This window comes from Micropterus dolomieu, linkage group LG12 (genome assembly GCF_021292245.1).
Source record: "Micropterus dolomieu isolate WLL.071019.BEF.003 ecotype Adirondacks linkage group LG12, ASM2129224v1, whole genome shotgun sequence".
NCBI lineage: Eukaryota > Metazoa > Chordata > Actinopteri > Centrarchiformes > Centrarchidae > Micropterus > Micropterus dolomieu.
Window position 1 is genome coordinate 3,151,872 of NC_060161.1, and position 12,754 is coordinate 3,164,625.

Genomic DNA, 12,754 nt, shown 5'->3' on the forward strand with positions numbered 1-12,754 from the left:
ACCCCTTAACACACCTTTTATAGAAAACATGTGGTGATAAAGTGCTATTTAAAGAGCTCCACCAGACATGTTTTTAAGACATGCTCAATTTAAAAGTTCGACCCGAGGTGTCTCCTGTCTTTTGAAACAGTCTATGCTCCTACTTCAATGAAAGTCCATTCTCAGTGTTTTTGTCCTGCAGTATCAATATTTACACATCACACTTTTTGTTTGTTTTCAAACTGGACCACGATTGGCTCCATAACTCCTGCAGGTACGTCCAGGTGTTAAACGAAGATGTGAGCATCTGAATGTGCATCACTCTGCGCAGTGAACCACATGTTTCAGATATGCGCGTTACCTCGAGCGTCCCAGTCGATGTGCGTGATGTAACTGGACGCTCCTTTACAGATCCCCACTCTCTTGCTGCTCTGCACATTGTAGATGTCCACGAAGCTGTCGTGTGACGCCACCGCCAGGAATTTGCCCGAGTCTGAGACCAATGCGTGTGTGCGAGAAAATGTCAGATAAAAGTGAGAATGAGAGGATTTAACTTTAAGCGGAAACACAGTCGTGTTTGTGTTAATGTGTGTGTTCGTGTACCTGGAGTGAAGCGGACGTCAGAGATGGTGTCGCGGCGATGATGAAAGCCCAGGAGATCCTCCAGCGTGTCTGCGTTCACCACCAGCACGCCGCCATCACTGAGACCAACCGCCAACGCCTTTCCGTCAGGAGAGAAAGCACAGCATCGACCGCCTGGAAAACACACACACTCTGAGTCAGTCGGGTAGTTAACCAGTTAGCTTAGTGGTAATTTGATTACTCCACTGACTTGTCATTAGTCTCTTTTGGTGTTTCTCCTTTCATTTCCCACCGGCTGTCTGCTGTTTACTGCCTAATAAAGGTATAAAATGCCTACACTAATCTAAATCTGCAATGTCACCTAAAATCTCTGTACCCTTAAGACAATTTCAAAAATTATTCTCTGCCCGCCTGTGGTTGCTTTCACCCAGCTTCTACCGAGTTTCAGCTCTATGATTCAGCACAGAGAGAGATTCATACAAGTTTAACCTAGCTTAGCACAAAGGCTTGAAGCACAGGGACACTGCTTGTCCCATCAAAAAAGAAAAACAATACCCCATTACCTCTGAAAGGTAGTGAAGGAGAAGTACAACTTGATATGAAAATAAACCTGAAGTGAAGTTCAAGTCTCTGCAAGTAGGGTTTTTTGAAGAAATGATCGGAAACAAGTAGCTGTCTAAAAGAAAGGAAGTCAATCTAAAAACTGATTGACTACTTGGATTTGTAGTAAAAGGACAAAAGCGTGTGAAGTTGACGGTCTGGTCCTTTATCTGACCTCTCTTCAGCTTGCGGACGGCCACCATGCGGTGATTAGCTGACGTCTCCCACAGGCGCAGGGTTCTGTCGTCGCTGACGGTGGCACACACGTGGAGGAGGGGGTGAGCGGCCAGACCCCAAACCTCGCCCTCCATGTGACCCTGCAAACACACACACACACACACACACACGTTAATAACCAGGAAGATTTCAAATCCAGATCAACGAAGAGAGCAAATATTGATATGATTACCTGAGTCGCCCTAAATTATTACCAAGCGCTCACAGCAGTAAGTACGGCTATAATAACCGTGTAGTAATATAAAAAAGCAGCAGAGAGTGCCCTGGGTTTTGTCTCTCAGACTACTTACGCTGGTGGTATGTTGCAGCACCTGCAGACAGTGCTCAGGGGGAAAAAGGTACATTTTAAAATGTACAGATCTTTCTACTTGCTATATGTGAGCATCGATGATAGATACAGTAAGGTAGTAAAGCTCAGTGCTGTTTTTAGTATAATAAACTATATTTATTAGCTATATTAGTCTTTCTTTAAGGAACCTAAACAAAACTTCTTATCATCTCTTCTTTTACAGTCTTTTCCTATACTGTAATACCAATATTAGCAAAAGCACAATGAATTTCATCCTAATTTCCAAATCCAATCCTAACTTCTGTGTGCCCAACACACACACACACACACACACACACACACACACACACACACACACACACACACACACACACACACACCTCTGAAACCAAACCTTCAGAATAACACATTTATAAAACACACACACATACAAAATGGTCTTAATCTTTACCAAAATGTGTGAAGACTGTTGATCTGTGTGTGTGTGTGTGTGTGTGTGTGTGTGTGTGTGTGTGTGTGTGTGTGTGTGCACGCTGATTGATCTGCTGCAGTCGGCTCTCCTCACCATGGCAACAGGTGTCGTACCAGACTACCTGATGCCCACGCACACGCACACACACACACACACACACACACACACACACACACACACACACACACACACACACACACACACACACACGTGAGCCTGAAACATTATTATCGAATGTATAAATGTGATAAAGACGTGAATGTATTTATTCAAACAGCAGTTAAAAAAGTCTCACCATAAGGTCCATTTAGTTGCTGTTCGGGAGCTTTCAACCATATGATATCACATGACGTTCCTCAGCAGTTGTCATTGAAATGTAGATGTGCAATTTGGCAAATCCTCTAAACACTTTAAATACTTCTCGTTCGTGTTCGATCCAGAACAGCTACTAATGGACATGGGATCCATTATGGTCTGGTTGTGGTTGAGGTGCGAATCTACAGGCACCTCACGATCTCGATGCAACAACATTTTTTTCAATACATTTTTCAATACATAAAACTGATGAATTTGCTTCCATTCTGTTTTAGCTTAGTTTGTATTAGGGGTATGAATGCAGAATAAAAATATTCAGTATTTATTTAGCAAAAATTAAACATTCAGACACCTGAGAGTCCATTTAGTCTCTATGTGGATGTCCAAAGGGAGAAAGTTTGGTTGTGTTTAGATGTTTAAACTCGACTTTCGAACATACCTGCACCAGCAGGGTCATGGGTCCGGTCTTGTCGATCTCCAGAACTTCTCCGTTTTTGGTTCCAACCAGGATGTGACCGTGACCCAGAGTGATGGCCCTGATGGACGGGTTGTCCTCCAGGAGCAGGCCTGCACACACACGCACACACATTCACAAAGTCTTTCATGTAGTTTATCCATTTTAGTTATCTTTCCCAAACAGCTATTTATGGTTTTACAGACAGAGGCGTGTGTCACCATGTGTCCAGTTGATGGCAGTGTTGGATAGAAGAGTTTCTACTGTATGTAACAAAGTGACAAAACGCACTTACGACTATGTTCACCCTAATTTATAAATTTATAATTTATAAAATAGAAATATATACAATGGCTATAGCTAGAAAGAGAAAAATCCAGTGTCACTGGCCTATTTACAAAATACAATAATTTTCTACTTTTACTTACTTTTCAAATGGAGATTTAACCTTATTTTAGTCATTGGGTGCACATAAATAAAATGCTAAAATTATAAAACAAAAGTTTACCCAAGTGCTCACACAGTTACAAAATAATGAATGAATGACAGAGAGAGACTGTGGCATCCACCAACCAAGGTGTAGGCTTAGCTTATCATGCCTTACTTTCCAACAATACAAAATCAACAACAAGCATTTTTGGAAAGAGAGGACTTATAGTCACTATTTCAAAGGGATGTTTGAGGTTTGGTTTTAGCCTGAGGTGAGGCTGAGGAAGAGGCTACGGTGAGGCTGAGGTTAAGCTGAGGTTAAGCTGAGGTTAGGCTGAGGAAGAAGCTAAAGTAAGGCCGAGGTAAGGCTGAGGTTAGGCTGAGGAAGAAGCTAAAGTAAGGCCGAGGTTAGGCTGAGGAAGAAGCTAAAGTAAGGCCGAGGTAAGGCTGAGGTTAGGCTGAGGAAGAAGCTAAAGTAAGGCCGAGGTTAGGCTGAGGAAGAAGCTAAAGTAAGGCCGAGGTTAGGCTGAGGAAGAAGCTAAAGTAAGGCCGAGGTAAGGCTGAGGAAGAACCTAAAGTAAGGCCGAGGTTAGGCTGAGGAAGAAGCTAAAGTAAGGCCGAGGTTAGGCTGAGGAAGAAGCTAAAGTAAGGCCGAGGTAAGGCTGAGGTTAGGCTGAGGAAGAAGCTAAAGTAAGGCCGAGGTTAGGCTGAGGAAGAAGCTAAAGTAAGGCCGAGGTAAGGCTGAGGTTAGGCTGAGGAAGAAGCTAAAGTAAGGCCGAGGTTAGGCTGAGGAAGAAGCTAAAGTAAGGCTGAGGTTAGGCTGAGGAAGAAACTACGGTGAGGCTGAGGTTAAGCTGAGGTTAGGCTGAGGAAGAAGCTAAAGTAAGGCTGAGGTTAGGCTGAGGAAGAAGCTAAAGTAAGGCTGAGGTTAGGCTGAGGAAGAAGCTAAAGTAAGGCTGAGGTTAGGCTGAGGAAGAAGCTAAAGTGAGGCTGAGGTTAAGCTGAGGTAAGGCTGAGGTTAGGCTGAGGAAGAAGCTAAAGTAAGGCCGAGGTTAGGCTGAGGTTAGGCTGAGGTAAGGCTGAGGTAAGGCTGAGGTAAGGCCAAGGTTAGGCTGAGGAAGAAGCTAAAGTAAGGCTGAGGTTAGGCTGAGGTTAGGCTGAGGTTAGGCTGAGGAAGAAGCTAAAGTTAAGCTGAGGTAAGGCAGAGGTTAGGCTGAGGTAAGGCCGAGGTAAGGCCGAGGTTAGGCCGAGGTTAGGCTGAGGTTAGGCTGAGGTTAGGCTGAGGAAGAAGCTAAGGTAAGGCCGAGGTTAGGCTGAGGTAAGGCTGAGGTAAGGCCGAGGTTAGGCTGAGGTTAGGCTGAGGAAGAAGCTAAGGTAAGGCCGAGGTTAGGCTGAGGTAAGGCCGAGGTTAGGCTGAGGTAAGGCCGAGGTTAGGCTGAGGTAAGGCTGAGGTTAGGCTGAGGTTAAGCTGAGCTGAGGCCGAACGGAGGTTGAGGTGAGGCATGTGGTGGTGATAGTTGTGCGTACCTTTGGAGCCCGGGGACAGTGCTGCTCTCTTGATGGCGTAAGTCTTCAGGCAGCGGTCAAACATGTCGTCCCATAGCTCCACCACGCCGTCCTTCCCGCCCGTCACAAAGCCCTGAAAAGAAATTATTTTATTGATTGATTTCACTGAGTTATTGATACTTTAAGATAAATTAGTAAGTAGCAAGTACAAATCTTCGCTCTGCTAAAACCAAGCGGAAATATGTCGACTTTATTGGCGTTTGATCTTCCTCTCCCGCCTCTTTCTTCACTCAAGAGTCTGTCACCCGCCATCTCCCTCCCTCCTTCCCTCTGTCACAGCTGTCATCCTCCACTGACAGGTTTCTGCAGTCACGTCTTCCCTCTCAGCCTGAGATCTTCAGATCTGCATGATGTTTTATCTGAAGACTCTCACAGAGTTGGTGTTGTATTGGAAAGAGTCTATTTTTATTTTATTTTAACTCCCAGAGTCATAAAGATTCACTGACACCCTGAACAGTGATCATACTAAAGATTTTGTATCACAAAATACAAATTCTTATAAAATGGACAGTGTATTTTTTACAAGACTGAATATTCACAGAGCCCGAGGTGAGGCTGAGGAGGAAGCTAAGGTGAGACTGAGGTTTGGCTGAGGTTAGGATTCGGATCCAGGCACCATGCACATACAGATGCAGTGTTCATGGAAGCAGAAAGGAGGACCAAGTTTTTAAAGGAGTTTTTGGTTAATTGCAGACTCTCCTGTTGGCTCGTCTGTCTTTAAATCCCGTTACATAATGAGAGAGAGAGAGAGAGAGAAAGAGTCGTGTAGTGAGTGAACGAGAGTGAGTTAAAACAAAGAACAGAGAGAAAGAGAGAGAGAGAGAGGGGAAACAGATGGAAGAAGAAACGCTGAACATGTAAATATACTACAAGTCCGCTCACTCCTGCATTTACATTTTGGGCATTTAGCCAATGTTCTTGTTCGAAATGACACTGAGTGTAAGTGTAGAGTAGGTTTACACACACACACACACACACTGGGCTGACAGAATGTAAAGGCATCATTAGTAGGAGGAGGATCTGCTGGAGAACCAGTCACACTGTTTAATCAAAAACCTGCTCCTTGTGAACACTGCAGCCAACACACACACGTTATGTTAAAAGAATATATTGTGTTAGCTGATATTAGAATGATATTCATTCACTTTACGTTGTTGAAGTGATGGAGGGCGGGTGTGTCGTGGTTCGTTGCTCTTGATGTATCAGTTAGTCTTCACTCCAAACCTCAACAACAATGTTCATGAACTTTGGGTAATGACGGAAGGAATAAGATAACTACTAAAGCGCGAAAAAAAAAGATAAACATGACAGTTGTACAGACATCCAGTGATTGAAAGAAACTAAGTACATTTATTCAAGTATGAAATTGTACTTTTGAGGTACTTTACTTGAGTATTTCCATTATCTGCTAGGGGTGGGAATCACCAGAGGCCCCACGATACAATATTATCACGATATTTATGTTATATTTAAAATCGCAATAAAGGATTTTAAATATATTGAGATATATTGCAATTTATTACCTTTTTCCAACTTCCAATTAGGTCCCTAAAGTCAAACTTTGTCTATATCTTTTTATCTAAAAAGATACATTTCTCTGTTTGTTCATATCACTTTTTCAGTCCTCTATATGGTCCTGTTAAGTTTTCTAGTGGACTAAAAAAGACAAAGATTTTATTATTCTAGTACCAAAAAGTTCTAAGTTTATTTATATACTAAAATATCGATACTTGGCGTCCGTGTATCGATACATTATTGCCATGGCAAATATCACGATACTATGCTGTATTGATTTTTTCCCCCACCCCCATTATCTGCTACTTTATACTTCTACCCAGCTACATCTGGACAGAAATATTTTACTTTTTACTCTACTAAATTTATTTGCAGATTCTGATTATTATTAAAAGGAATTATTCAACAAATAAATTATGATATGTTATTACAGATTAAGGATTCATACATTAATGTATCACACTAAAGCAAAGTCCTTATATATCTCTGTTCTTGTCTTTGCTGTTGCAAACCGCAATTTCCCCACTGTGGGACAAATAAAGGTTTTCTTATCTTATCTTATCCGTGAAAACTTATCTAGCAAAAAATCTGTTTGTGATTCAGGTTTTTTGCCTTATATTTCTGTACATTTTGGTAAAACGCCACAATGAAAAAGTTAACGCTGCATTGGCTGTTTGCATTATAACCATAGACTCAATCCCTGGATTGTATTTTTATACTGAAGAAAACATCTGAACATGATAATAATGAGGCAAGATCTTATAAGTAAGTGATCTTTTTAAAAATAATTTCTTTGTTGACTTTTGGACATTTTCCTGATGACAGCACTATGTATGCTTTGATTTGACTGATTTGAGCTGTGACTTTGAGCCAAAAGTGGGTTCAAAGAGTAGCTTTCCACCACTTCACGAGTGCAACAACCAGCTTAAAGAATATAATGCAAGAAAATTATCCAAACTTCTTAAATTATATTATGTAGAAGCATCTCTCTCTCTCACACACCTGCCCTCCTCACCTTGTCGAGGGAGAACATGGCGAACACCGGTCCATCGTGAGCTTTGACTGTTTTCATCAGCAGTGGTTCCTTCCAGATGTAAACGTCTCCCGTGGCGGCGCCGGTGAACGCCAGCGCATCGCTGCGGCCGTAACACACTGACATCATGGTCTCCGGCCGGCCGACGCACCTGAACACACCGCGCTTGTAAGTCAGGCCGCCACCTGGAGGACAAACAAAGAAGTACAAGATCAGACAGAATTTTATGGATAACTTTCACCACTGCCCGAGAACAAGATGCCAGATGCTGTTAAGTTGAGAAAATATGCCCATTCAGGACCTTCCTGGGGTTTCACTGGCCTAAATCTGGGGTTTTCAAAGGCTCACACTTTGGGGGTGTTGGCCTACAACTTGAGCCCTGTTTCATCAGCCTATGTTTGTTTACATATTGGCAAATTGGCACCACTAAAAGTAGCTGAATTAGCTATTATAGTAATATTTTGACCCATTAAAATATGTCAAAAATGTCCATACTAAGGCATAAGGGTTAAGTTCCTGTTTGCATTGTACTCATGGATGTACGGACAACTATTACTGGATTGATTACTTTGATACTGAAGAAAACTTTAATTCCCTCCTCACCTACTCATTACCCAACTCTCCTCTCTCACAGTTTGAAAACCTCTGGCATAATGGTCACAAAATCTCACAAATGTTACACCCAGGAGTCTACATTAGATTAATTTAAAAATGTAATTGTCTCTTTTGGGACACTGGCAGCAGCAAAAGGTCAGCAAAGGACAATAGAGTCTAAATGACTTTTTGGTGAGCATATTAACACAAATGTCAACAACAGAAAAAAAAAGTGGCAAATTACACAAGGAAAAGGGCAAAACACCTCTAAATCCTGGACTCCTGAAAGAAATGCTAAACAGCTAATGTTATTGGCTGCACCCGCTTTAAATCTCTTTTTAAAGAACTTCCTGTGAGGTTAATGGCCCTTTGTCTGACCCCATCCTCAGGCAAACCGTCACATTCAAGAGTCCAGATTCTCTATGTACAAGCATACAAAAACTACTGTGCTAGAGTAACAAGAGTGACTGTGATTATGTACCATCTAACCCTGCAGCACGTGTGTTTCTATGTTAGGTTAAAGCCAGAGTCAAACATCCTTTCTGAGGTTTTACCTGCATGCTGCCAAAACTGGATGTGTTTAATTCCCACAGTGACCAGTTTGTCCATCAGCATGGGATTACACTTCACCACAAATATCTTCTCCTTATGACCTCTGTAGAGAAAGAGACGTAATTATGAAAAGTAGGAATGCGGGTATAAATGCTTAAAAGTCGATAAATACTCTGGCGTCCATTGTACCCAAAATATACTGTATCATACTTTAAAGTAGTAGTACTTTACCGCGCAGAACATGGGAGCTGATGGTTAGTTTGTTTGTGTTATTGTGTGACTTTGTTGTTTTAGGGGTCACACAACAACACAAACTAACCAATTGAGGCAGCGGTAGACCAGAGAGGTAAAATTACTGTTTTGTCAAGGGAGTCTGGTGGCTTTAACGAGAGCAATATAGTGTCTGTTTCTGGTTAAACAAAAAGGATGATACTCTTTAAAAAAAAAGGTCTATCTCTGTAGGGATCCTTTCGTCAGATACAAGAACAACCTAAGCATGTCAGTGGCAAAAACAAGTACTTTAGTGGACGTACTTTGACGGGGCACAATTGCGTGCGAGGATTATGTCGCAGCCCTGTTTCGCTCAATACTGGACCAGTTTCAAAAAATGTTTTCCAAATGAATCACATAGACACAAAAATATGGGGAAGAATAGGGACCAGGTTGAAAAATAAAAAAGTAACCTTTTAAAAGCAGCAGCAGTAACATAGTACATGAGTAGCACAGTAGTAGAAGCAGCCAAAGCAGCCAGCAATTACTTGTAATAGTAATAAAACAAGCAGTGGCAGCGATCTGTTGTTGTTGCAAGTGTAACAGCACTGGTAGCTGTACTTCTACTACTACGACAAGCAGTGATAAGCAGTAAACATATGAGCTTGTACTATGTACTAGTTGTAGTAGCACTTGTGTGGAAGCAGTAGAAATTACAGTATAAGTAGGAGTAAAAGTACTAATAATAGTAGTAGTTGTGGTTGTAGTGAAACCTATTTGGAAGAAATTGTATTTACAATAAGAGCAGTAATAAAAGTACTAAGTATAATTGTAGTTTGTTACAGTGTACTGACCTTGTAGTAGTTTAGAGTAGTAAGTAATTTCTATTTTTTTTTACCACACCTGGCAGTAGCGAGTTTCTCTCCTCTCTTCCAGTCCCAGACTACAATTGAATGTCCGTCATCGACTCCCACTGACACCAGACTCTTTCCATCAGCTGCATCAGGACCACAGAGAGAAAATACATCAGGAGGAGGGTTTCCCCTTTTTCATAGCCCAGAGGGGGAAACTCGAACTGGACGATGACGAGTGGTTAGCTCTGTGTTACTGCTGAGTTTAACGTGTTACACACTTGAACACAACAAGGGAAACACATCACAACAAACCTAGATGGACAAGATTTGAACCCTGATCAGAACAATTTACTGTTCCTTCAACATCTGATAATGCTGTGTGTGTGTGTGTGTGTGTTTGTGTAACTTTCTAACTAAATGCAATCTTACTCTTTCTGCTGAGAATAGTAGGGAAGTACCTGGATGCATAAGAAATAACCAAACTAAAAGGTAACACACAGTGACAGTCTACAGCCATGCTAACGGCTCTGTGAGGCTGTGCTTGCCTGCAGCCTGTTAGCACTGATGACAGCTGAGGATGACAGGTACGCCATAAGGTTTGCAGGTATTTGGTCATAAACCAAAGTATTGGACAAATTAAAGTTTAGACGTGATGATGGTCCAAAGGTTATACAAGTCATCCTGAGGGGGGACATTATTATTCAACAGTTACAGCGAGATATCAGCCTGAATCAAAGTGACATATTAAAATCAAGACTGAACATGTAAACACACCTGAGAAATCCAGAGCACACACTCCTCTCTGGTGGAATCCTTTCAGCAAAGACAGACACTTCAGAGTCTGGATGTCCCACACGTGGATGGCTGGGTCCCTCCCCACCTGCACACACACACATTAGATGCTTATTTAAATATATTTCTGATCACGTAAGTCTACCAAATAATTAAACCTGCGCCTAAAAATCTTGGTGTAACGTTTGATCCCAGCTTAAATTTCAAATATTCAGTTACTTAGGAAGATTGCAAAGATTCAACCAATTCTCAGTTGCTAAGCCTTGATTATTGCAATGCCTCAATAAAAAAGCCTTAGACAGCGTGTGTGTGTGTGTGTGTGTGTGTGTGTGTGTGTGTGTGTGCACCTGTCCTGAAGCAGCATAGTCCTTCAGCGGGTGGATGCTGAGGCTCAGGATGTCGTCGTCGTGGCCGAGGTAGAAGCGCTGGCTGTGCAGCTGCCGGTTGTAGATCACGCACACCGCCGCCACGTGGTACAACACCTCCCCCCCCTGAGTGTAGAACAGGTTGTTCCTGCAGTCGTACCCACGGTACCTGCACGCACACACACACACACACACACACACACACAGACAACTGGGTCTGCCAAACTGGTCCATTCAAAACCCGTTGCCTGGCTCAAACTGGGCAGTTTATGTTGATGTTTGTTCGTCTGAACATAAAAGCGTGGTAATTTATAAACTACAGACAAACTACTGCTCGCAATGACGAGTACAAAGATCTGGACCTCGCACAATGCATGCTTAGCCATTGTCATGCCTGTAAGAATAACAGCATCACCATCTGCAGTGGTTATCAGGGTCGTCAGTGTTTACAACGCTTGAGAAAGAAAGTCTGCATATCTCAGCACGTTTCAGAATCTTTTCTCAACTTACTCTGTGTGAAGCTTTCGTTTTGAGGTTTTACAACATTAAAGGACATCATTTCTGTCTTTATTGGACCCTGAGCATTAAACAAAACCATGTTACTGAGACACTATTATTACTGTACTTCATAATAAAAGACAACTAAATAAGACTTTTCTCAAATCATGTTTTATTTGCAGATTTAAGGAGATTTCAGAGATCAGGTGGTAGCCCAGTCTTTCGAAACATAAGAAGAGTGTAACACTTTAAGGCACAATACATTTACTTCATATATAAAAAAGGTTGCTGCAGTATTATTACCAAAAACACAGGATTAGAACCTGCTGTCACTCTTAAACTGGGCACTCAGAGGCTCTTATATCGTTTAAAAAACCTGAAATAGTCTGTAAAACTATTTTATTAGGCAACAATAACTTGTACTTGTAGTGCAAAATGTAAAAATTGCAAACTTTTAATTTTTGAGGGTAATCCTTCACTGCCAAGCCCGTTGCTGCTCCACTCAGCAGCCACGTTGTGACACAAACAATCTCTAATATCATTTAATTGGAAACCTCCAGCTATTTGCCCCTATTTCCAAGAAAAACACTTAAATAACAAACCCAAAATGAATCAGTAATAACTCCTCAACCATTTGGACTAGATGCATAATTCTGGTCTCTTTTGAAAGGTCAGAAGCTGAGGAACATAAATCCATTGACAAATTAACATATTTATTTTACCATTACTGACTAAATGGAGATGCAATAAAGAAAATATAAATATGATATTTTCATCCTCGCCTGGTAAAAAAAAGCTATATTTTAATGCATTAAACCATCACATTTCCACCATCTTAGCTCCATTGGTGGGAAACACGCCTCACCACACCCAAAACTCTATTGACTTTGTAAACAAAGTTCGAGGACTAAAACTGGACCCAGATGAAACCATGGTATCCTATGACGTGACTTCTTTGTTCACCTGCATCCCCACCATAGAGGCAGTAGAAACCGTTAGGAAACGGCTAACACAAGACAACACCCTGGACAACAGAACCAGCCTCAGCCCTGACCAAATCTGCAAATTACTCGACCTCTGTCTAAACACCACCTACTTCCAGTACAACGGTGGATTCTACAGACAGAAGCATGGCTGTGCCATGGGCTCACCGGTATCCCCGATTGTGGCCAACATCTACATGGAAGAAGTGGAGAATAAAGCCCTCAACTCCTTCAGAGGAATAGCACCGAGCCACTGGTACAGATATGTGGACGACACCTGGGTCAAAATTAAAAAGCCAGGAAGTGCAAGCCTTCACAGAACACATCAACTCTGTGGACAGTAACATCAAGTTCACACGAGAAGATGTTCACAACAACAGTTTGGCCTTCCTGGACTGCGCTGTACACATTGAAGAGGACAGGAGCCTGCAGATT

The 12,754-nt window shown here is 41.9% G+C and overlaps 1 protein-coding gene across 1 annotated transcript in view; it reads right to left on the reverse strand.

Moving 5' to 3' along the window:
• The window catches only part of LOC123980677 (echinoderm microtubule-associated protein-like 6), a 98,341-nt gene that overhangs the window by 24,258 nt on the left and 61,329 nt on the right, over window positions 1-12,754 (reverse strand). Inside the window, exons 16-25 of the mRNA XM_046065198.1 lie at window positions 10,821-11,007; window positions 10,456-10,561; window positions 9,731-9,824; window positions 8,620-8,720; window positions 7,454-7,656; window positions 4,885-4,996; window positions 2,914-3,041; window positions 1,337-1,478; window positions 583-735; window positions 341-472 (exon numbers count right to left, since the gene is read on the reverse strand). Coding sequence (XP_045921154.1) covers window positions 341-472; window positions 583-735; window positions 1,337-1,478; window positions 2,914-3,041; window positions 4,885-4,996; window positions 7,454-7,656; window positions 8,620-8,720; window positions 9,731-9,824; window positions 10,456-10,561; window positions 10,821-11,007 — 1,358 coding nt within the window. The remainder of the gene's footprint in view (window positions 1-340; window positions 473-582; window positions 736-1,336; window positions 1,479-2,913; window positions 3,042-4,884; window positions 4,997-7,453; window positions 7,657-8,619; window positions 8,721-9,730; window positions 9,825-10,455; window positions 10,562-10,820; window positions 11,008-12,754) is intronic.